Source organism: Chaetodon trifascialis, chromosome 6, assembly GCF_039877785.1.
Source record: "Chaetodon trifascialis isolate fChaTrf1 chromosome 6, fChaTrf1.hap1, whole genome shotgun sequence".
Classification (NCBI taxonomy): domain Eukaryota; kingdom Metazoa; phylum Chordata; class Actinopteri; order Chaetodontiformes; family Chaetodontidae; genus Chaetodon; species Chaetodon trifascialis.
Window position 1 is genome coordinate 14,144,068 of NC_092061.1, and position 25,415 is coordinate 14,169,482.

The window sequence follows — 25,415 nt, forward strand, 5'->3', positions numbered from 1 at the left end:
AGATTAATATGCCGGTATGTCTGAGCGTGTCCTTTTTATGTCCAAGAGCTGTGAGAAAATGCGTTGAACTTCGCATTTGAGCAATTCATTAAGACTTTGAAAAGAAGAAAAGGGGCAAATTCTAATTTATTTTCCAAACTTCGCTGAACTACATGGCACAGACAGACAGAAGGCTGAGAGGAGACACCGGTCTAGTTTATTAGAGGAGTTTCCGGGAACAATCCAGGAACTCCTCATCATCTTCCTCATCACTTTTCCTCTTCGTCTTCTCGCTCTCTGACACACGGAGTGGGGGAGGGGAAAAGGGGGAGGGGGGAGAGAGAGAGAAGAGGAGAAAGGCCGACGTCAGCTGGTGGTGGGATGGCTTTATGTGAGCGAAAAGGAAAGAGAAGAAACGTCCTGAAGAAAGGAGCGTCGGTGAATGAGCGTCTGGGAAGCAGGGCCGTCCCGAGAGGAGGAGGAGGAGAAGAAGAAGAAGAAGAAGAAGAAGAAGAAGAAGAAGAAGCGGTACAGGAAAAAAAGCTTCTTCACTGCAACATCTCCACACTTTGACTTCCTGTAAGTAGAAGACGATGCAACGAGGACACATGATGTAGCTGCTTCAGGCACTGACTTCACACAGCTGCTGTTTGTCTGGCTGATAGGAGTCCTGTTGTTGGAGGTGTCATTAATTAAACTTGTTGGATTGAGTCACAGCTGCACACACATACACACACACACACACACACACACACACACACACACACACACACACACACACACACACACACACACACACACACACACACACACACACACTGAAAGAAGTCTTGCTCATAGTTAATGTTCCTTTCTCGGTCAAAGCTCATTTAACCTCTTTTGCATAGCAGTGTTTATTAGCAGGCTGCATGCTTCATTGATTCTTCATCACAGAGATAATGCTGAAGCAGCCGCCTGATTGAATGATGGTATTTTCACATTTGCTGTTGGGATGTGCAGCTGGCCATGCTCTGAAAGCCTTGTGTGCTCAGGTACAACATCTGGTAGCACTAACATCACAGCGCAGTGCCTGTCAGAGAAATCATCCCCACGAGAAGCCGAACTGCTTATTATGCAGCACTTTTTTTTTGTTTTTGTTTCTTAATCTGTCTTTCGCACACGTCCACACAGCAGCCCTCGCTCTCTTCTTCGCTTTCCACCACAACCCCGTGTCCTTGGAGTGCAGGGAGGAGGTCCAACTTGTGCGAGAGCCACCCATGGAGCTCCCTGCCTGATACACAGTGCACCAGGAGGGGAAGTGGTACTACATCATGAGCTAAACAAAACCAGGAAACGTTCAGTGTTTATTCTAGCTGAGTTCAAGGACGAACTATGGTGGAATGATGAGGAGGGAGTCACTGCTATCTCTCAGAAAGTTCTTTTCACCAACAAATGAATAATCAGCCGTTAAACACGGCCACACATCAGCAGTTCTTAATGTTGAACTGATTTTCTGATGCATTTATGTTGTGATCGACTTCACTGTGCTTTTCCTAAGCTGCCTGCCTTTGCTAGAATGACTTTTGACAACCCTCAGATGACGAGTGCAAACTTGTTACGTGTCAGTGGATGCAGCAATGTGATAGTGATAGCAGAGGGAGAAACTGTGCAGAAGTGCTTCTTAGCTGCTGTGTGTCAAAGTGATCTGTTGAGGTTTATAGCAGACAGAAAGAGAAATCAGTAACGCTGCCTCCTCCGTGATTGATTTCATCCAGTGTGTCTGAGCTTTTGAACATCAAGCGTAGTGGGGAAAAAACACTAAAAACCTCCCATATAAATAGTTTTGTATATGTTATCCTGTTAACTACTCATTCCTGGCTGTTGTTGCTTTCCACCTTAGGTTTTTGGTTTTTCTACCAGGAGGCCCCTGTTCTCCATTGCATTCCCCAGAGTGCTGAAATGAACTTGCAAATTATAAAATGTCCTGAATGGATGCCCTGACATGTAATCTTAAGTGGCAGCCACTGCACAGCTGCATCCTGAACTTCTTTATACAACTGTTAGCTAAATGGTATTGTCCATGACAGGTAAACTAATGTTCTTATGTAAAATCCCTTTAATGCAACAAAGTTCCTATTTTTCATCATTTTGCATGATTGTTCGTGTTTTACTTGTGATTTTCTGCCAACTTGGCTCATTGGCAACTCACTCTCATCTTGGATAGGGAACATCTGTGAGTGCACCAACAAGATTTTGTACCCACTCACAGCTGTATTACCACTCTTGTAACATTACATTTAAAAATGTTTGTTTTTGATGGTTTACTTATATCGCAAACAAGTTTTCATACTGTAGGAGAATTGATGGAGCAGCTGCCGGGAAGGTAGAAATCTAAACTGATGTAATATATAAAGTAATGTTCATATAAGCAACTAGTTATCATGCAGAAACACCCGTGAGGCCCTTCAAACATCACCGTGAATGAGACAGTGTGGACTTCTTAAGAAAGAGAAGAAAAAAAGAGTTTGTTTGTGCATCCATCATCTTTTTAGAAACAAGTGAGACAAGTGAAGAAGTGAGGAGGGAGCAGGGCGAGACCATGTCATGCCTGTCTTTGTGTAAGTGAAATGTGAGGGTCACTGAGGGGCTTTGTGTGTCAGAAACTGTGGGGCCGCTCCAGAGTCAGCGTGGGGAGTGAGGGGCTGGAGTGCTGCACAGATTGAATAGGTTAGGGGCCACAGAGGCCTGTCTTTGAGAATGAGGGAGTGCATTCTGGGCCAACGGTGGCATGTCTTTGAGAGCTGAAGAGTGAGTGAGGGGGCCGGTGTCGGCATGTCTTTGTGCAGCCTTTGTTGAGCTGAGTCGCACCAGATGAAGAGAGCTGATTTTATTCAGGCTTTCTTGGCACATGCACACACAAACACATGCACAGAAACAAGCTTGGCTGATACTTTTCTCTGGGGAAGTCATGCGTTTTGATGCAATTACAGCCTGGACGAGTGAGCACAGGCTGGCACCTTCCACAGTTTATGGGTGTGTATTTGTTTTTGTGTTTGTGCATCAGTGAAGTGGGCTCGATTGTTTCTGCACACTGTTGGAGGGCTTCTCGCTGTTGACTTGTTGTTTACGTTTTGGGGCCTCTCATTGTCATCGAAACCTCAGGCCCCCTGGTTGTGTTTGAAAGCCAGAACTGTTGGCATTTCCTCACTCTTCATACACAGTCTGGGAATAACATTTGATTGCTTTTTACAGCTTGAATTGTTTTATAGTGTTTAATCTGGGTCTGTAAAATAAATCTAAACCTAACTCTGGAGCACTAAACATGCCTCCGTCACTCACTGGCTGAAGTTATGAGACACAAGTTGTGGTAAATGCCTATCCATGGGAAACATTTTCTCCTCTTGCAACTCTTTCATTCGCTGTTTATGGAGCAGTGGCTCACATGGATATGGTTAGCAAGAAAGAGTTCTTGAAGAGCGCTGCTTGGCTCGTTTCATAATATCTGAGAGGGTTGAGAAAGCTTCATGGAAACCAAAGAAACTGAACTCATCTTTGTGCTTGTTCTCTTTGTGCTTTGTGTGTTATGCATGACTCACTCTTTCGCTATCTGTCCTCTGTCTGTAGCAGGACGCATGCTGTGAAAGCAGGTGGATGTTTGCCTCCCTGAGGCTACAGGTTTAGGTGTGACAATCAAAGGAAGCCATAATGTATAAGTCATTAGTGTTGAGTAAGTTCTCTCGTATCTTTTTTGTTTGAAAAGCTTTGTTCTCTCACTGCATCTGATGGTAGATGTGGTTTGAGTTTCACAAGATCCCAGAACTGCCTCTCAGACTGCCGGGGGCAAAGGGAGCTTGGTGTCGATCTGTTGCTGTTCAGTAGATGCCAACAAGCTGTGATTAAAATTTACGAGTCATCACTGCAGGGCATGGGTGTCTCTATTTGGGCTAATGTTACGGCTTGCCTGCTGCGCTTATGTAATCCACTCCTTCATGCCACAGCAGAGTCCTGATGAAGGCATGCGAAGGAAGCGTTTCCTTGAAAATCAATAGAAAATTGATTGGGAAATTGAGAGTTGAGGGTTTGTAATATTTTCCCAGGGTGTGGGTGATGTATGTTCAGTATTCAAGCTACATTGCTTCATTCTTCCTCACTTCACCTTCACGCATTCCTTCACAGGAGAGGGATATGTTTGGTCCTGCCCAACTCTGACTGGTATCGTAGTTGTTTCATATCTCTTAGGGTTTTTTATTTTCCTGATTCATGGAGGGAAATTAGACCCTCATCGGTGGCCTGTGATTTCCTCACTGTCCACATCTTGTTTGAGTAGCTGTGTAGCCCTGAAGATGGTGAAACAGCTTCTTATGTGGTTTTGGTTTGAGGGCCTTCCTCCTGGCTGGTCCAGATGCATGGCCAGACCAGGCGCAGCAGCTTAGGGAACAGATTGCCTTGGTTTGAGGTTTCTGGTTCAGGATCTGTGAGCTAAGAAAAATGAGCTAATGGAGTCCTCCCAGCTCAGATCAACTGGGGGGTCATCTTCTCTGGGTGGGTGATCCACCAGCTGAAATACACTTTCCAGAACAGGGACGATCTTGTGCTCATTGTGGGAAACAAAAGCATTTTCATCCTTTCTCACAGTTTTTGAATTTGTGTCCATGAATGGACTTGTTCCTTCCAAACTCTTTAACGGTTGTGTCTAACCTCCCCTTTATACACCAATCTGGGTCAACTGTGCTTTAGATCTCTCAGCCACCCACCTTCAGTCCTCATTCACTTTCACCCTCTGCAACAGACTACAGTGGCCAGCGCTCATTACCTCAGCACCTTGGCATGCTACCAGAGCCTTTGCTGATATCTCAGACCAATTACTCTAGATTTACTACTCAGCGACCTCCTCTAAATAACGGCCAACTGACTGACCCACATACGCCTCGTATCCACTACTTTGTCTCGAGGTTTGAAAGGGCTCCACTCAAACTGATGTTGCGCTTCATTAGTAGACATTTTTATTGAGCATACAGGTTGCTCAGGCCAGCAGGTTTTCACAGCCAAACCCGTAGTCCACATGGCTGGCTGTTGGCCCGTCGATTGTATTTTTTGTAAATTCCGTTAAAGAAAGTTTGTCTCATAGCAGCAAGGAGACTGTTCATGTTGGCTCGAAGACTGAAGGATTGGAAAACTGTGTGTAAGTTGGCTTCGGGCCCTCAGAGCATGCACGTAGTCCTGTGTGGCAGGCTTGGTTTGTGTCGGGACAGGAGAGCTGTGTGGGAAGGAGCAGATGCAGCATATCTACTGTATCATCAGTCCAACTCAGCATCATGGAGGACTCATGAAAGAAGCATAAGACCCCACGACCCGTCAGTGTTGGTGATGATACATATCCATGACAGTGACTCGCAGGCGCAGGGAGAGCTGCAGTAACAAAGATCTGACAGTTTGAAGATACTTATCAATCAAAAGCAACTGGGAGTCAGAGACCTCTCACCCACAACGCCTTGATCGCCGGGTTTTGAATAAGTCATAATTCTGAGTGTCTCATGTGCCGTCAAGTGTAAAATACTCCTCCCTCAGCACTCAAAAACACACAGAAAATCTTGACCCTGCCAAGGAAGTGCTGCTCAAGCACTTTCCCAGAAGTCTGTTCAACAACCAGCAAACAAGCGGAAAGTATTCATCAGTTTCAGGATGTAATGACCTTTCTGCACCTCAGCACACACTCTCAAACCCACATACACAATATATTTATGCATGCAAATCACAACATGAGCAGAGTAGGATGTAAAAATACGAGAATTTCTAATTATTTGAACATTAGAAATATATTGCCAAAGACGTATTAGACGTTTACATTATTTGCACAGTGCTGATGATCCTTGTATCTAAAGGAAGTTAATGTGGGTGTTAAATCACAATAACTCTCTGCAAGCAGATAAGCCTATAAGCCCCCTAACTCTTCAATTTCAATATCATGGTCAAAAAAGGGAAAGAAACCTACGGCACACCTCCTCAAGACACCCTGCTCTTTACCCCACAAGACGAAATGTTTTCATCCCCCTCTGAGTGCAGCCCTTAGTGAGACTACAGACGGCCTCGATGAGGAATGAGTGAAGAGATTTCCAGTAAGAAGTGGGGGAGATCACACAAGGTGCCTGCTGACTGCCTCGACAAGGTATGTTTAGGCTCCATCCCTGTAGTTTAAAGAGGCAGAGCAGCTAATTTGAGGGCATTGTAGTCTTAACAGACAGCACCGTGCCTGGCCTGGATGGACTATAATGAGCTTCAAACTGCACAGAGAAACTAAAACTGGAGCTTGGGTGGCTGAAAAGAAAAACTCGTACAAACAAACATGCACAAAAATATATACATTTGCACACATAGATTTATTTGCACACACTGAGAATCCTACATTTCTGTGTTGTAATGGTTGCTATAGAAAGCGCTTAAACACAATCTGTGTGGTGAATCACACAGTGATTCAGTGAGTGCTGTTCTGTGAAACCATTGTATTGCTGCAGAATGGAAACTGCGATAACAATAAGGAGAGCCATGGTTTTTGAGGATGCCTGGAATAAACTCAAGGACTATAATAGAATAGGGCACACCCCAAACCATTCTCAAACACATGAACACACTTCAAATATCGGATTATACTGTTTGCCTTAGAGTTGTAATTCCCTGGAGGTAGAATCACAAATACAAACATGCTTCTTAAGACGGTCCTTTGATGCCTTTTGGCAGAAACCTGTGTGGGGGTCGACGGTTTAGATTCAAAGAAGATAGGTTGACAGATCATCTTCACAATGCATGGCTGTGCCTCAGACGCTGTTGTACAGATACTGATGCTTCCTGTTTGCTTCCTGTTTACTTCTCCCATTTCCTTTTTTTGGCTGATAATGAATAGTCACGTTGTTGTAGTGTCTTTATCCTGTTGCTATAACTTCACTCAGCTCAATTGTAACTGAAATGCACTCCCTCAGTTTATCTTCAAGCCGGGTAATTATATGTAGACTGTGTATTTTGGCTGAGGGTTCGTGTAATCTCTAATTAGGATGTAAAACTGAAGAATGAGAATGAGCAAATTTTAGGTGGAGACACGCCGCTGAAAAGATATGCGACATATTACAGATAGGCATTGCTGTCAAAGCCGAGACAAAGCAAACCTGTGCACAAAGCTAGAAGCAATCCCTCATGCTGATCATAACAGCAGAACTACTGGAAAACACAACCGTGAACTGCAGACACGACTGAATCCTGCTGAACTGAATCACACCCGCGTCTTAAGTGTTTCAAATCTCATACCTGCTCCTCAGATGTTGTCATGCCTGTGACTTTGTTATTATGACCCAGTTCTGCTGGTTTCTACTCAACCCAGACTGGAGTTGAATCAGTCAGCCTTTTTAGCTGCATGAGATAATTCTCTTATTTTGCGGCCTGGGAAATGTCCCAAGTGCTTCGCCTTGAACTGAGTCAGATCATATCAGACAACATACAACAGCACCACTCATTCCTTACAGATGTGGTGGGGTGATTTAGCATCCTAAATGCAGGCTGGTGGGGAGGTTATGTGTAACCTAATTCCTCACTAACTCCCTTGAGGGCATCAGAGTGACTTATCACCCTTAATGAATGTTTTTGTGCTCAGCTTTTCATCACCAACAAAATGACACATTCAGTAAGAATTAGAACGATAACATGATGGAACAGCCTCCCTTCCCTTTTATGTGAAAATTGTGGCTCCGTTAGACTGAAATAAATTCTTATTTATATCTCATAACTGATACAGACTGGAGTCGGTTTTAAAGAGTCGAAAAAATAGATAAATCACTTCTCACTGTCAAGCCATGCGAAAAATGTTTGGTTTTATGTTCCCAGATTTTAAGATAGTGGTCTCCAAGATTTCTGCCCCCACCCTAGTACAATGGACGTGAATGAAATTTTGTTGATGGCGCTCACAGAATTGAAACATGACATTTATGTAATTCAACAAAAAGAATTCTGCTGTTCTGGATGATACACAAACCTTGAGGTCAACCGTTCATATTTCTTCAGTAGATTATTTTAAAGAATGATAATACTAGAGCCTCTGATTTTTCAGCAGTTCAATGGAGGTCCTGTCTCTCCCAGTTGGAGACCACTGGGACCTCGTCCTCTTACGCTAGAGCCATAACGATGGCCAAGTCCATGAAAAAATAGCCAAAGAAATGGACATAAAAATGGCAACAAGAGCAAAAGACATCAGTTGAACACAATGTCAAGCTGAACTAATTGCACAAGACAAAATGACAGTTCAGTCTGATTATCAGGGTCATCTCTCAATGCTGCAAACACCTTGAATGAAATAATTCACCTCCGTTTTATTGGGGTGGAGGCTGATGTCTGAAAACCAGATAAAACCAACAATATATGCACAGCCAGACAATGCTAGAGATAAGTTTAAAATGTGGGCGAATAAATCCTTTAAACGTCGCCCAACATTTTTCGAAAGGGACGCACAGAATTGGAAATATCAAGGACTCCTCCCAACTCCACCAGCGAGAGCCACCAAGACAGCGAGTCGACCATACTGTAAACCAGATCCCACATATTTTCCTGTGTGTCTCATAACGCTGGATCATGACATCAGACGGCTTCTGAGAAACCTCTGTGCTCCCATGAGACCACGGCTGTGTCGAAGCCAGCGTGGTCACGGCACAACTAAATCATAACATAGCAACAGTATCACAGTCCCTTTGATTGGGACCCATGCACGCTCGGAAACACTCACATGCACAAAGGCAGGATTGCTTAGACAATGTCATCTGTTACAGGTTACAAAAGTCATTTGTAATCAAGTCTTAATTGCTGTTGAATGAAGAACATTTTCCTTTGTTTCCTTTCTCTTTTTTTACAGCAGCATCAAAAATAACATAATAAAATGCTATCATAAAGCCAATACCCACTCCCTCTAATGTATTGCATTTATTCAGGCTGTAATTTAAATAGTGAACTGAATGATGGAGCTCCGGTTGATGTCATGTGTGTGCTTGCCGCAGCAGTGGGGATATCTGGCATGTGTTACTGTCAAATGCGGCGTGCTGTAACAGAGCTCCGCGCTGATCTGTGTTGACAGCTGCTCAGTGGCAAGACACACAAGGCTCCAGTCATTTTGCAGATAAAATCAAACACACAAAGGCCTCGTAATCATGAGTAAAATGACGACAGTATGAACTCTCATGTGTGTGATTCATCTCAACTGTTCCAACAAACATCTGGAAGTGTTGCTCATGGTACACTCACAGCTGGCAGATAGTGAATCTGAAGTAGCGCTCTGTGGGAAGATGGTGGGTGAGGATGGGTCTGTTTGATGACAGTGGTACAAATGAGACATCCCTTGGGGCATCCAGCAAACACGAGGGAGCCTGTTGATTCATAGCGGATGGGAAATCAGTCGCTGTTCATCCTTCTCAAGTCCTTTTCACACATGCAGTCTGTCCCTGAAATGTTGAGGAAAGTTTGCTGCATGGCCTCGTGTGAATGGGATCGATATTCAGGGAAATACGTGCTGCCAATCTCCCACTGTGTGACCAATAACGTTTCAGGGAAAATGCTGATACGGCTGTGTTGTGAATGTAAATGTAACAGCATGTATGAAAAGTGACAATGACTGTCTGAAAGGCTATTCCAGTAATTTACTGGAAACTATGTGCCCCTTCCCCCTTGTATACATCAGTTGCTCCCACTTCATAAGTATACAGATTCTCTGTGTGTCTGACCGTCTTGTGTCTCTGTGTCTGTAGGTGTGCTTTTCAAGGCGGTACCATGGCTGAGGGGAGCTGCTTCGGTGCGTTGTAGCTGTTTGGGATGACCAGAGTCGAGCTTTGCAGGGAAAGCGAAGAAGAAAGAATCGTGAGGGGAGGGAAAACATCTGCTCAGAGAGGATAAGATCAGCAGCCCATCTGGACCTGAACAAAGACCCTACTGGACCTCTCTCTTTGTAAGGAAAGGAATTTAAACTCCACAGTAACAGTGCTCTGTCACTTGGAGGAGCTTTAAAGGGCTTCACAGATTTGTATTGTATTTTTTAACATCAGCTGCCAGCGTCTCAGAAAGACTTCACGCCATGTGCCATGTTATTGTAACATGCCGCTCCATGCTCTGGACATTGCTCAGTATTGTAGTGGCCTTTGCTGAGCTCATTGCCTTCATGAGCCCTGATTGGCTGCTGGGATTCCCTCGGTCGCACTCCAGCACGAGCGGGGTGGGAGTGGATTCTGGGGAATACCGGCCGTCTCTTGGCCTCTACAGCCGCTGCCTCCGTATCGGGACCCGGGGAGTCGGGGTGAGCTGCGGGCCCTATGCTGGGACATTTGGAGAAGTGGCCAGCGGCTTCTGGCAGGCTGCCATGTTATTTCTGGCAGCAGGGACCTTAGTGTTAGGAGGAGTGGCCTGCATCTCCATCTTCAGCCTGTGCTTCCAGAGCATCCTGAAGAAGAGCTTATTCAACATCTGTGGACTGCTTCAGGCTATTGCAGGTGAGACATCTATCTGTGTGCATGCGTGCGTGTGTGCGTGTGTGTGTATAAAGGTGTATGGATGTCTTAGCACAGAAAAAAGTAGTGCTTTTTGCAGATCTTCCACATGAACTGGAATGTATTTAACAGAGTATTTTCAGCATTTTGCATTTATTCAGTATTGATATGTATAAGTGTAGAAAGTATGTTTTTATGTTAGTATGTATGTACAGTAGAAGTAGACAGGAAACACAGGAAGAAAGTGACAAAGGTCCCCAGCTGACAACATAAAACATTCATTCATAAAATGTCATAAAACTTTCATAAAACTCAACTCAACACAGTTTTAAAAATTGCAACTTCCTGGAAGGAAATTGGGAGTCCCACAAAAATTGCATCCTGCATGTATGTAAACTCTGCATGTATAATTGGCTCACATAGGAATGGATATGTTCTGGTGACTGAGCTCAGATAAAGGATGAACTCAAGAAGCTGAACAGCTACATCTCAGTTTTACCAAAGCTAATGCTAACTGTGTGGGCTCTGTGACACATAGTCTTAAGTATTTACACTATGCAAGTATATTCCTGTTTGTTTTATAGTCATGCTTACAAGTTGGCAACATCTTGTTGCCTTCCATCTCACTTTTCCTGGTTGGACGTTGGACATTGGACAGTCCAGATATACCAAACTTCTCTAAGTCTTTTTGCATGTTTCTTTCTACAATGGGCTCCCACAGGTGTGTTTAGTTGGACATGTCTGCCGAGCGGGTAATCTATCATCATGTGTCACTGGAGGGGCGGTCAAATGGGGTCTTTCCTTATCACAAATCAAATGCTTGTGAGGTGAAAAATAGATGTATTCTTCAGCAGAGTTGAGTCACCGTGTTCCCAGCTGCACTGTGATCTGTTTGTGCTTTCATCCGCGATGTTTACATGTACATGACTAAACCCCTCGTCTCGTCGTGTGCTCTCCCTCCAGGCCTGCTGCTGATGGTGGGCCTCATGCTGTACCCTGCTGGTTGGGGTTCAGAGAAGGTAATCAGCTACTGTGGCCCAGAGGCCTCGCCCTTCAGGCCGGCTCTGTGTTCGCTCGGCTGGGCCTTCTACGCAGCGATAGGAGGGACGCTGGCAAGCTTCCTGTGTGCTGTTCTGTCTGCGCAGGCTGAGATTGCCACCTCCAGTGATAAGGTTCAGGAGGAGATTGAGGAAGGGAAGAGTCTGATCTGCCTGCTCTGAGCCTTCAGAAACCTTGGGAAATATATGGACACAACCTGCACAAGTCAGGGGAGGAGGGACAGATGTTTCTCTGAGTGGTTTTCTTCACCATAGCCTGAATAAGATCAGCTGATTGTTGAAAAGTTAGAAGCCTTTGTAAGAGTTTGTTTAATTGTTAGACATAGTGTTCTCTTCTGAAACATGCTGATGAAGGAAAACATGTATTATTCCTTTCTACAGCTTCAGATTAAACTGCCACAGAAAGGCTCTGGTACAGCAGCAGGCTAAGGAACATTACCTGTACATTTATCTACTTTTTGACCAAGATACTGTTTATTTTTGTAATAAGTCTTGCCTTAAACCACTGTATTGAAATAGCAGGAGATTAGTTAAAAAGATAGTAGTGGGTATGCTGTAAGTGTTATTGAGGACAGTTTAAAGACTGCCAGTAAAACAGTGTGTAGGGTTGTAATGACGGTAAAATATTCATTCACACGGTTCACCTGCAAACCTCAACAAACCACTGAATACTAGCAGATGTGTCAGCGAAAACACCCAACAACAGCTTGCATATGTTCTGTGTGTGTGTCTGTGTGTACATGTGTGTGATGGACATTAACTGTTGAGGTTTCTAATTGTCCGTATGCTCTGATTCTGTGGCACAGCAGGACAGCGAGACTCCCCAACTACTTTCAAATGTGCTACTTATGAGATTGTTCACTTTAAAGGGAGCTCCTCCTGTTAAATGGATTGTTTGAGGGTCTGTTGCAGCTTATTAAGTGGCAGAAAGTGTGTGCAGAGAACAAGCAGAGACTCTGCCATATGGTGAGGTTTGATGAGGGCATGTTTGCTCACAGCGAGATAAAGCAGGATAGCTTATCATGAGTTACCTTATGGCATACCATACAGACAAGATCTGGCCATGTAAATATGTCCAAGACACAAAATGTGAGTAAATATTTAGAAAGGCCTTTGTCGAGGCTTTGCTGGATTAACGCAGAAACCTCTAATGAGTCGTCAGTGTGCCTTATCTCAAAGCTGATTAAGGCAGACCTCTTTGTCTGTTTGGTACATTTAGAGTCCTCCTAAAGATCACCTGATACTGTGTTTTGCACTTGGTCCTTGATTCATTTCACCTTGCTACATATTTGGTTCACTTGTTTTCATTGTTTTTCTCCACAATGCCATGTTAGTTTGCTTTAAATGTAATATTGTGTGATTGCTTCTATTCGTTGTAGATGAGATGTGCAATACTTCGAGCATAGCGAGCTGTGAGAGTGAGTGGACTGAGAGGATGAGGCTGGAGAGTGAAATCATGACATGGATTTGTATAAAAAACAGCATTTTTAGTCTGTGCTGAAATTAATACGGCTGTTTTTGTTACATTAACAAGAGTAACAGCATCTGTGGCACATTGTACGATGCTGCGTGTATGACAGGTTGATATGAGTGAGGAGAGATACAGTCTGTACTTTGTACTCAAATAAAACAGGCCTTCTGTAGTAAATCTGTGAAATGCAGGTACATTTTTTTTTACTCTGTCTGTCAAGAAAACTTCCAGAGGAAACACTGACACCTAGAGATGGAAAAGTAGACAACACAGAGCAACCAGGGCTGCAAGGTAACTTCATTTTAGAGCTGAAATGGAAATTTTCATGACTTCATCTAAGCACTGTTTAAATTTAGGAGTTTGACCACACGTTAATAACACAAATTGTGGCAAGAAGGAAGACTTTGCTTCATTTTAAAGGGTCACAAGCTGAAAAAGTTGGAAACCACTGGCATTTATGACTAACTTTAAGCAAATATCTGGTAAAAAAAAAAAATAAAAAATTGGATTTGAAACTTGAGACCACCTTGTGATGGATCACACCAGCCACGATGAATCTCCAGCTCCAGTATTTTTTTTGGTCAATTCACACAGAAAGAAACAGATAAAAGTTATGTGAGCCACATAATGGTCTTCTGAAAATCCACAAATGTTTCTTTGAAATTTTATTTCATGTTAATACCATAAATATACAAAACTCAAACTATTTCACATGCAACAAAGGCCAGACAAGAGTGCATTATGTTTTCTTTTTACATGTGATTGATAATGGGGATCAAATTCTCAACTTTACAAAATATACAAGTGTCCCTTTTGAATGAGTTTCTTCTCTGATTCAGTGAAATAACATGGTCACAGGTCAAAAACAGAGTGTTGTGCCGGCAAACTACAGACACGTCATTCTGTACTGCAGACCAGCTCGCCAGATCCATCAAGAGATTACCCGCTGCGGCATGGCTCCATGTGACAACTGTTTAAAACTATAGATGCATGGGAATCATGTGGGTGTTGTAGCAAAGAAAGGTTGTGTAATATCTTCAAAGTAAAACATGGCAAGGGAACACATCACAAATCAAGATTTCAAAACAAATCTATATGGACATTTGGTAGATTTCTCACAGCTTTTCAGGACATAGAATAACACTTGAGGGAGATTTTTTTTTTCCTTTCATACCAATCATGCGCACATCCTCATCCACACAAGCACACCTCTTGCAGGGTCGAGTTGTGAAGTCATTTAACACTTTTAATCTAGCGGATGCTATGATCATGTCATTACAAAACCACACAAACATAATACATAATATGATATTGAACCAAACAAAGCCGAAATGCAAACAACTTAAATTACACCATAAATAAAAACATGTTTGTCTTTTGCACTAACTTCAACTTAAAACAAGAAATGTGCAATGAATTGAAAACAAAATATTTCCAAACAAAAACAATACTGTCAAGATGTAGCCTTATTATATCATGACTAATTGTTGACCATCAACTTCTGCTCAGAGTATTTTATCCACCATAATGTTCAGTCCCATACATTTATAATAACAGCAGTACCAGTTATCAGTCATCTATCGATCACCACCACTATGAGAGGCGCTAAGCATGACACAAATGAAACCCACTTCCATATTTCACTTCAGTAGTCTGTACAATGTAGTGCTGATTAACACTGTTATTATCACGTATAAATTAATGTATCTTTGATTGGACTTGCATCAAGTCCAATCTCCGTTACCTGTTCAGTCTGGCTATGAATGGTAACTTAACAGGGCAGGGCGATGCCATGATCAAGAAGGTGGTTCACCGTGGCTGAGGCTCCACTGATGCACTCTCAGATGAGCTTTGGGGCCAAGCAACACCATAGTGCAAATGTCTCAAGTGTAAATGGTCTAACGTCCACAGCACCTCTTTTAGTGCATTTCTCCGGTGTGGGATCAATAAAGTTTAGCTTATCTTAATAAATGTCTGATGCCTGTAATCCAGTACTGACAGAGGAAGAACCCCTGGACTTTTTTGACAGTAAAAATGCAAACGCAGTGTTAGTCTATGTAGAGTACATATACACAGTACCAATGTTTTTACTATTTTATGTATGTAGGTTAATCTCAAGAAAGAAATCCGAGCTTCATCACTGTCCAGATCATCTTCAGTGAGAAAAGGCAGGCCACTTCTCTCAGTTCTCTATGAATGGTACGTGTCCTTTTCAACAGGAAACGCGGCAGCAGGAAGCCACGATCAAGCGGCTCTCAGATTCATAGCAGCGTTAGTTTTTAACAGAGTGTGAGGGGCTACGAAAACAACCGAGGGAAAGCCACATAGTAGTCTGTTAACACCATACATACATCAAGGAAAATGTGAATAATACTCACGTTCTTCTCCCCTTTGAGAGCACCAGGCCATGACAGCGTCTAACTGAACCTCTTTTAGGTTTGTGGTGAGAACTGATGGTGACCTACTGGTGACCTGGGTGTTCAGTGTTCAGTCTTCACACATACGTCCAAACATCATCAATCAGCCAAACAGCCACTGGGACATGCAATAACTTTACAGCTCACTTCTCACAGAAACCAAGGGGAAAATAAGGAGGCAGACATCCCCCCCCCAACCAAAGCTAGCTCCCACCTGTAGCCAGAGAATAGGCTGATAGTGGACAGAATGACTTTGCCAAAGAAACAGCGACCTGGATTGTGCTAAACATGCTTGTCGTTATCATGCTGTCAGATCTTAGTAAGCCACAGAAATGCTGACCCAGCCCACTTTGCCAATCAAAGTAGCACAAAGAGTGGGAGTAATTGTTCAACTGATAGGTGTCATTGGAGCACTGCTGGGGGCTGTGGGCAGGTCCTTACATAAGAGCATACCAACATATTTCTTTTTATACGGATTACCAGGATGGTAATCATCATGAGTCTCAGAATAGAAGCACAGATATAGGACAAGGTATAATTTACCTTTCAGATCTCAATGACCAAGCACTGGATTATTTAAAAAAAGCCAGAGCCACGATTTTCTTAAAGTACACATTCACACACAGGCCCAGCCATTCAAACATACACTGTACTTTCAATAAGTGACCAAGAAAACAGAACTATGTGCAAAACACCATGATCATATTATCACTTTTCATGATTCTATACTCTATTAACCAGGCAGGAAGCTGTTTGGAGGTCATCACCATGACAAAAATAAGGTATGCTAGAACTGCGCCCTCTGGCTGACCTAGGATCACCTCAAGGTGACAGAAGAGCAGGGAAAGCGAAGGGGTGAGATGACATCCCACACACTCAGAGCACACCTTGAGTCACTTAGTGGATGTTTAAGGGATGTGAGCAGACAGTCATCTGACTGAAGAGCAGACAAGAAGGATGTAGGAGTGTTTTTACTGAAACTTGATTTTAAGTGAAGGTAGACAACTCTGGTCACTTTATCTGACTGATTTCTCTCTTATTTCTGGTCTCTGACTCTTTGCACTTTTTAAGCAAAGTGTGCAGGGCAATCTTAGCATAACAACATTCATAAAAAGAATCAATTTGATTTGAGAGCCTGCAGGGCCAGAGTTGTTTACCTCTAACTTTTATGTGTGCATGTGTGTGTGTGTGTGTATGCTTGTATGTGTGAGCATGTGTGCATGTTCATGTGTGTCAGTTTATGGCTGAGGTTTGAAGGCCCCACGAGCAGCATTGGATGCAGCGTTAGCTGCAGCGTTGGCGGCTGCAGTCTGAACGGTCTTGTTGGACATGACCCCAGTTGCAAACTCCTGCTGAGCCTTCTCAAAGCTAGCACCAGTGGTACGATACAGTGCGTGCACCTATTAAGAGCAGAGAAGAAAATGAGCTGGAATCAAGTCAAATGATTTAAATCTACCACAAGGCCTCTAGCATAGAAACAGATGACTCAGTTATGCAGATGTTTCACTTCCTGGCTAATAACGTTGACATTTAGCTCAACATTAGTAGTCAATAATAATGACACACAGAATCCTGCTGACTCTTGACACTTTGCCTTGCCGTGCCTGCTCTGTCTGTTCCTGTCACTGTCAGTATGCTAGAATACATCTGTCCACTCTTATTTTCAAGGGTTGACTCCCATAATGAGATGGCTAGTTACTGTACTGCCATTTGGTTTCTTAAATCTGAAGTAGAGTCTATTAAACACAGCAGCTGATGTCGATATGTTGCACTTCTTTGTGATTGCCTTACCTTTTTAAACATGATGAGCGAGCCCACAGATAGTGCAGTGAACAGAGCTGCAATCAGTAACATGATGATGCCCACTGGGATACTGGTGTTCAGACCAGTTAAAGCTGCGATCCAACCACTGGCAAAATAAATGTGACAATGTGAGTGAATTTCAGTGCACAACCCACAGCTACAGAATCAGTGAAAGCACACAATACTCACCATGTTCCCCAGCCAGTGATGCCAATAGTTTGTAGGACGTGAACTCCAAACTGACAGATATAGACGAAGAAGAAGACAAAGAAGCGGAATGAACTGTCACTCCTGTAGTAGAGACAGAGAACAAGGAAGTGAGAGAGCAATGTGGAGGCAATAAAATGTCTTCAATTCCAACACTGAGCCTCCACTAAACATTCATTCCTGTCTTCTTTCCTCAGTTAGTGAAAGTCTGCCTTTATCCATGTCTTTACTTGGTACTCTCTTCCCACACTGCAAAATATTATTGGGAATTAGAAAGCGTAGGGTTAGAAAAGGAGAGGCGGGTAAATAATGAGCTCCTACAACCTCAAGAAATAACAGCATGTTCAAAGGCAACTGCCCACATCTTTTTACGAGTTTCATAACTGGGGCAATTATTGCCTTTTTCTTTATCAGGACATAATGGTTTTCCACAGAGACATGTTTCTGCTTTTTTCTACTGCTGCAGAGGGCTGAGTCATGTTCCATGTATCGGCTTACCTGAACGCCCCATAAAGCGGTCTGTACCAGCAGACGAAAGAACAGGGGGTAAATAGCAGAAACCAGAGCATGGCCAGGCCAAAATCTACACCACGAGATGCATCCACACAGAACCAGGCCAGGCAGCCAAACATGTTCACGAAGAGCGTGCCTGCATGAACTGGAAGAACAACATGAAAATGAAGACCTTTGGTGTCATGTGAGTACAGTAAACTGTAATTTATTCTCAGCAAAATACAGATACAGATCTCTTTGTTTTCATAAGTCACTGGTTCACAAGTATACTGTGTATACTACTCATTTTGGGGTGTGTCCACTTACACATCCACAGGTTGTACATGATCTTGACGGTCTTTTGGAACTCTACAGGAATGTCCACTGCAATATCATGGTAGAAACATGGGCCAACGGGGAACTTCTCTGGCAGTGGAGGCCAGTTGTTCTTACGCCCTGTGTAGAAAAAGGCAACAAGTGTTTGGATGATTAGCCATGAGTAGTAACAGAGTTTTCATGTTATTATTTTCAAGTTATTATGAAGCATACCAGCAAATTTTGTGTGTCTGTGTGCAAGAATAGGAGCAAAAGAATGAAGTACAACACACTACCAATCAAAAATGTTAATTGAGAAATTATTTTTATTGGAAATGGACTGGATAGTTTCATTACTCTAATTAGGAGCCTTTAGTGGAAAACCTACTCCACATTTATCTTCAAACTGATCCGAGCATGCCTTTTTCAACCAGAGCTCTTCCCAGTTTCTAGATGCCCTCTGATGATGTAAGCCACACTGTATAAGGCTCAAGGATACTTTCCCCACTGTGTCATGAGTTGTATTTCTGAAAATACTAATTGAGAGAGACTGGAAACCAAACATTTATGACACAAATATTTTGCAGAAAATTCAATTATTATAAATGGAATCATTACAATAAGGTGATTCATTCGCAGCAGAGAGAAAACTCACAGTATATTGGTGCTTTCAGAGACTGCTTAATAAATAAATGAACATTGTCTTGTGTGCACGTAACATGTGACTCAGAAGGTTAGAATGTTGATCACAAATGGAATGTTGAAACAATTCATTCTGTTGTCACAGTAACACAACACACAACTTTCTGAGTCTTATCAACACTGAATCCAGCTTTGATTGGGAACGACCATCCAGACCCTGAGGTGAATGACTGAGTGAGTAAAGTGAGTGAGTGATGGACTGACTGACTGACTGACTGACCTCCTGCAGCTCCGTGGGATTGTAACTCTCTCTCCCGACGATCGAGCTCTGCTGCTTTCTTCTCCAGCTCCTCCTGCCTTCTCAATAACTCAGCCTGGGCACGTGCTTGGTCCTAACACAGACACAGAACTGCTCATAAAACTCATTACTCAACATCTGACAGGAGATCTAATATTCAATCAGGTCAGTATTGTTGTTATTCTTCCACTCAGGTGAGCTTGGGTTCATGAGTTTGAGAAGGAAAAAAGGGATTACCATTGGAAAACCTGTCAACCACTGTTGTTCACTCACTTGTCTCCTTTAGTTAGTATTAAACTAGCTTTAAACTGCACTACAGGAGGAAAGCTACAAGTGGGGGAGAGGGCATTAAATGAATTCACACTATTCAAGACAGTGGCATGAAGGGGTCCAGAAAACATCAGATGAACGACAGTACCTCATTACGCCGCTGCTGGCCATCAGAAAACAGATGAATATATGAAGGACAAGAGGAAATGTGAACGGGTGGCCAAAACAAATTGTGTCTATGACATTAAAGTGTTGCAAACAAAAGTGTTGAAAATCTATGTCTTCAGCCAAACAAAACTGAAGACACAGATTTCAACCAAGTAAAAAACTACATAAAATTTAACATATATAAACATGTTTATGTGGGTAGTACCTGAGTCTGTTGCTGTGAGTACGCCGGCGGCTCTTCTGTGGGCTTCATGATGGCTGGTTGTGTGTTCTGGGAAGGGGCAGGAGTAGATTTGGGAGCATTTCCCGGAGCCGCCTGCAAGCAACATAGACCTGCTATGTTAATATTTGTGCAATCACAAGACAATGAATCAAAACTGTAATTAGGCCACAGTCATTTTTTGCCAGTTAAATCCTCTGTGACTGAGAGGTGGAGGAAGAGAGAAAGAGGGTAGTGGATAAAATGAGGTCACTGACTTGGAACCACACAAACCCATCCATGCACACACTCATCACTAGTGATGCTAGTTAAGCTGACCGTTCTGGCGTCTGTGAAGGGGTTATACTCTTCCAGACCACCAGGAGGGGCAGACTGGGTCACCTGCGTCACTGAAGGATCCTAAGGGGACAGAGAGGAACATGAAGGGTTGAACGGGACAACAAGAGCAAAATCTCCACACATTCATCGGGTCTATTGATTCCCATGTTCTAAATAGTTATTATGAATATGTTGACAACTGGTAGGTTGGAAACAAAGCAGGATGTACATGCAACACAGTAAAAATGTTCATGTTTTCTGATCTTGTGGCCATTTGAAACACTATGAATGGCATCAGGTGCAGAGGGAACAGGGCTGCTGTGTGCTTGCATGACAGGATAGTCTATGTTGGCCCACTTAATGTGCCATGTAGTACTAACAGTTTGCAGGTTTTCCTACCAAGACTCCACCCACTCATAACCACACCTTGCAGGGGAGGGAATTAACATTTAAATCACCTACCAAGGTGTTTGGTTAGGGTAAACCCCTGCAGACTGTCAGCAGGCCCTGGTCTATGGTACAAGGTAAGATTACGAGGGAGAATAAATCTACTGTTCACAACTGGCACAACACAAATAAACAGCGTGTTGGCTTTGTCTGGCCTACAGTGAAAAAGAAGCTAGATGGACAACAATCTAACGTCATGTTAACTATCAGATTTTCCGTTTTACTCGAGGAATCGATCTTTTGTGTCCCTCCACACTTAAGGTGAGTAGGAAGAAGATATTTCAAACATTGTTGTGAACCCTGTCAACGACGTTTACGCGTGCATTGTATTAAACCAACGCTAAGTTAAGTGTATGTTTCAGTATCACTGTGACACTATAGCGTTACAATTCCAATAAGACGTGTAAATGTCCTCACCCTCTGTCCCAGAGCAATTTGTAAATAACTGTAGGCACACAATGTAGCTAGCTAACTGATACTAACCAGCTATAAGCTATTCACTAAGCTAGCAGGTGCCAGCAACTGTTTACTAACCGTGGGAACAGCTAGCCGGCTAATATCATGTGTCTTTGTTCTTAGTTGCCATTGTCGTTATTACAACGTTGAAAACATCCCCAGCAACTACATGCTACATACGTCTTCATGGCTTCTTTTACGAAGTGAACAGCCATCTAACGTGTGAGTGATAAGATAAATACTGTGAACGGCGATTAGCTCTCACGGCTACCTAGCAAGGAAAGCCCCTAGCTAGCTGTCAAGCAACAAGCTAACACAGTTAGCAGGGATCCCAAAGTACGCCTGGCCTCATTGGGCTTCGAAGCGTACGCTGGCTAGCTAGCTAAGTTAAGTTAGCTACCTGAAAGGGATTGCTGAAGTCCGGGTCTGCAAACGGGTTGCTGTCAAAGTCGGACATTGTACAGCCTTTCTAAGAACGGTTTCCTGTGTGGAAGAGCTCCCTGATTCTCCAGGGAAGGTTCACTCTCGTGATATGACTGCTTCTCTCTGCAGCTTGCAGTCGTCTCCGCCTCCCTCTGATGGAGACCCCTTGCTTAGCAAGTTAGCCAGTAGCACAAAAATGGCAGCAGATGAGAGGATGCGTGATGAGCAGCACCCTTTTACGTCACTGTTTCAGCACCGCGGACAGCATGACGTCTGCACAGGTACAGTACATGTGAGCACAGAGGTGCAGTGTGCAGGCGTGAGGAACATCTGTCCTTTGTTTCTCTGGTACAGTGTATGTTCATATCTCACATGATAATTCTAATAGCTGAGACCTGATCACTGATGATTATATTTAAAACACAGAAATAAACCACCTTACTCATTCCAGGTTAACATATAAGGGGTCTAATGTTGAATCCCTATTGACCATCACCCCCCACCACCCCCCAGGCCACTTCTGTGCATTGTGAATATATGTACTTTGCCTCCAAGTACAGTGCATACAGCACTATACAGCAGCTTCATTTTTGACCCAAAGACACAAAAATCAGCCAGTACTCCAGTGCTTGAATACTACCGTCTGTCCCCATGTTTTCTGTGTTCTGTTTTGTTTGTCGTAGTATGATTAAACAGAACTTTGTGAAATCTGTGAATATGTGACATGTAATATCCTCAAATATCCCTCTGTCCTGTTTGTATAGGTTCAGTTACTCAACTGCTGTACCTAAATACAATTTTAAGGTTTTTTTTTTTTTTTTTTTTTTTTTTTTTTACCTTTCTGTATTTATGCTACTGGATACTTGTCCTCCTGTACATTTCAGAAGGAATATTACACTTTTTACTCAACTACATTGGAAGTATAGATTACTGCAGTTTCTTTGAAGATTAAGAGTTTCAATATAAAACATATGATGAATTTACAAAATATGATGCAATGCTTTAAATAAATGTGTTAAAAGTGATATTAAGTTGTGAAAATTAACCCCACTTTGACCAGCTACAACATTGCTGCACACGCATTAATCTATCTTCAATAACAATTCAAAATTACAACACACTCTGACAGGAGTCATTCTGTAGTACTTTTACTTTTGATATTTAAAGGTAATTTTGCTCATAATACTTCTCCTTCCATTAAAGTAAAATTTTGACTGCAGGACTTTTAATGCTTTATTTATAATGAGTTATTGCTATTGAACTCCCAAAAGTTCAATTTGAGGTTGTTGTTTTTTTTTTTTCTATATTCCAAAGATTTAGACTACCATTTTTTACTTGTGACTTACTGTGACAATCTCCATCCAATAAAAAATTTCAAGGGACAAAGTTGTGTTTCACTGTGCACTGAAGGGAATATTATTTCTCCAAATGAAAACTTTACCGCCCCAAATCACAATTGGAAGTACAAGGTAACCCGCACACCTCGGCAGTGAGTCTGATTAAACCAAAGAAGAATTTCCAATTATTGTCCCAGGTCTGATTTTTATGTCATCCTTGTGTTCATTCCTGTACATATACTATGTGCACACAACATGGTATTTGATCTCCTGTAGGTCAAATACCACAGCAATCTCCTCCACTTGATGATTATGATGATTATGTTAATGATGATAATGATGATGAGGATGATGATATATGAAAGTGTCAGCTGGCTGTCGGTTTCTTATGCCTGTGAGAGCTGGAGAGGTGAACCCAGACTGCCGCTTTCATGATATGTAACAGTGACCTCTTTCTCAGCAGCAATCACAGGCAATTTACTGGAAATCATTTTATTTCACTTTGTCCCTATAAGAAGTATCAGACCCCTGAGAGAGCTCCTGTGGTGTGTATGCTTTTCTACCTCGGCTTTCAGGGTCTTTTAGTTGCCCAAATTGGCCACTTGGGGGCGCTACGATTCCAATAGGTCTCTTCAACCCCTTTTGCAGAATCCTTTCTCATTTGCCATCAATTTATTTTCATTCAAACAAAGGGTGACCATGTGAAGAACATCACATCAGTTGACAGCCTGTAAATGTGATTTAAACATTTAAGCACCATTTACCCAGATTAAGTTTCAATTGAAGAACAAATGCTATTAGGTGGAAATCTTACAGTATGTGCTGAATGATGGAGGTTTAAATATTCGTTTTTATCGTTTGAATCCCAGCTCATTTTTTAGACAAAGGCACCGTGTTCCTTTGGTTTTATAGCAGCCTCAAATCTGATGCATTTAACTTATGTGTTTTTGTTAATAAGTAACTAACACCTTCATACTGTGCTAATGTGCTCCCTCTGCCTTACAGTATGTACTGTACCTATGTAACATTTTGCAGTGATAGACTCTAGATAAACACAAACTGTGGATTCATTGCAATTCAACTCCTGTCCACAAACACATGCAAGCAGGCCCACAAACACACACACACACACACACACACACACACACACAGACACACACAAAATGAGCATCGGTTCCTTCCCTAATCTTGTATTAATGGACCCAATCACAGACTCTATGAATAATCAATGGCCAGTGGTCTGCAACCACAGTGCTGAGACCTTGAGTGAAACTGAATTTTCCTAATAAGACACACACACTTGCGCACACACATACACTCACACACCTTGAGGCCCTAATAAGCGCTAATGCACTGTGGGTTGAGAATACGTCACATGGTTTGTTTGCTGCAGAATGTGAAAGATAAACATGCTGTGCCAGGCTGTGCAATGTGTGTGTGCGTGTTTGTACAGTATGTACTCTATATGTGTGTGTGTGTGTGCGTATGGAGAGGAATGCTGTGAAAACTGGGACCTGTCTGTCCTTGTCCACTCTCTCCTGCCTCTCTTATGCTGCTTTCCACAGATGACTCTGTGTGGAAACAACCTCTTTGGCTAATAGCTGCTACATTAGACTCTTAACCAGCTGGTCATGGCCATTTAGAAATGTTCATTAGGTCACGGACCAGAGTGGCTAGGTGTGATAGTTCACTCCCTGCTGTTGACTGTTGAAAGACAGCAAAAGAGACAGAGAGAGGAGAGAGAGAGGCGGACAGACGGACCGACAGACAGATGGAGAGAGAAGCAATTTACTGGCCAACATGACGACCAAGTGTTAAAAGCCACAGATGCAATTATCATCATATTGCCCTGAATAAGAACCTTGTGCATAATTAGATCTCATTAAGGTCTATGAGTGTTATTTTAGGGCTCTGAAAAGGTTGGATAAGCAGGACTTGATATTATGGGTTATTAATGCTGCAACATCTGGTGCCATTCTGGCAATAGTCTGATAGTCGTCTGAATGAAAATTCAACGTTGAACTGATGTTACGACCATATAGTAAAATACAGTGTGTTATTCTTTTGCAGGTATATAGACGTGGATATAAAGAGATACTGTGTATAGATATGTGACATTGTATAGCTTTATATATGGTGTGTATATGCATGTGAATCTGTTTGTGCTGTTGACCAGTCAGAGCGCATTACACACCGCAGAGGGAAACAGCCCTCTGTCGCCGGAAAAAGCGATTGATTCTCCATTTCCATATTAATGAGCAGATTTGTTAAGAGCCTGCAGGAGAAGGAGAAAATAACAGGGTCTTCATAGGGCACGACATTTATAAATAAAGCTGATGCAGAGAAAAATGGAAATTAAACCTTTTAGTTTAATAAATTTGAGGCGTCCGCAGCAAAGCGAGCGATTTGCATTTCCATTTGTGGCCAAATAATGAGAGTGCGGGTCCATGATGAGCTCGCTAGTGCTGCTTTTGGGTCTCAAACAGTCAGACAATCACTCCAGCGTGCAGCCCTCCACATAAATGTCATTAGCTCAGGCCTGTTAACTCTGCTACTTGGCTTTCTAAGATTATTTGGCGAACTAGAAATTCCTATTGTCACTTTAAATGA

The 25,415-nt window shown here is 42.6% G+C and overlaps 2 protein-coding genes across 2 annotated transcripts; one reads left to right on the plus strand and one right to left on the minus strand.

Annotated features, from left to right (window-relative positions):
• Positions 1 to 388: 388 nt before the first annotated feature.
• On the plus strand, positions 389 to 13,174 carry LOC139332629 (LHFPL tetraspan subfamily member 2a protein-like). The gene is made up of 4 exons (XM_070964678.1): positions 389 to 558; positions 9,732 to 9,928; positions 10,026 to 10,466; positions 11,427 to 13,174. The coding sequence occupies exons 3-4, from the start codon at positions 10,055 to 10,057 to the stop codon at positions 11,681 to 11,683; spliced, it is 669 nt and encodes a 222-aa protein (XP_070820779.1). The 5' UTR covers positions 389 to 558; positions 9,732 to 9,928; positions 10,026 to 10,054; the 3' UTR covers positions 11,684 to 13,174.
• A 470-nt stretch (positions 13,175 to 13,644) lies between these two features.
• Positions 13,645 to 21,676, minus strand: LOC139332452 (secretory carrier-associated membrane protein 1-like). Its single transcript, XM_070964419.1, has 9 exons — positions 21,446 to 21,676; positions 20,143 to 20,223; positions 19,810 to 19,920; positions 19,149 to 19,260; positions 18,239 to 18,367; positions 17,918 to 18,077; positions 17,402 to 17,503; positions 17,201 to 17,318; positions 13,645 to 16,809 (listed from the first exon to the last, which is right to left on the minus strand). Exons 1-9 carry the CDS (start codon positions 21,500 to 21,502, stop codon positions 16,648 to 16,650), a joined length of 1,032 nt encoding a protein of 343 aa, XP_070820520.1. The 5' UTR covers positions 21,503 to 21,676; the 3' UTR covers positions 13,645 to 16,647.
• Positions 21,677 to 25,415: the final 3,739 nt, after the last annotated feature.

Coding starts and splice junctions, on each gene's coding strand:
- LOC139332452 (XM_070964419.1), bottom strand. CDS start 21,502: ATGTCCGACTTTGACAGCAACCCGTTTGCAGACCCGGACTTCAGCAAT. Junction 19,921..20,142: donor CCTTCACAGACGCCAGAACG/GTCAGCTTAACT, acceptor TGTTGCTTGCAG/GCGGCTCCGGGAAATGCTCC. Junction 17,319..17,401: donor ATCACTGGCTGGGGAACATG/GTGAGTATTGTG, acceptor TTATTTTGCCAG/TGGTTGGATCGCAGCTTTAA.
- LOC139332629 (XM_070964678.1), top strand. CDS start 10,055: ATGTGCCATGTTATTGTAACATGCCGCTCCATGCTCTGGACATTGCTC. Junction 10,467..11,426: donor ACTGCTTCAGGCTATTGCAG/GTGAGACATCTA, acceptor CTCTCCCTCCAG/GCCTGCTGCTGATGGTGGGC.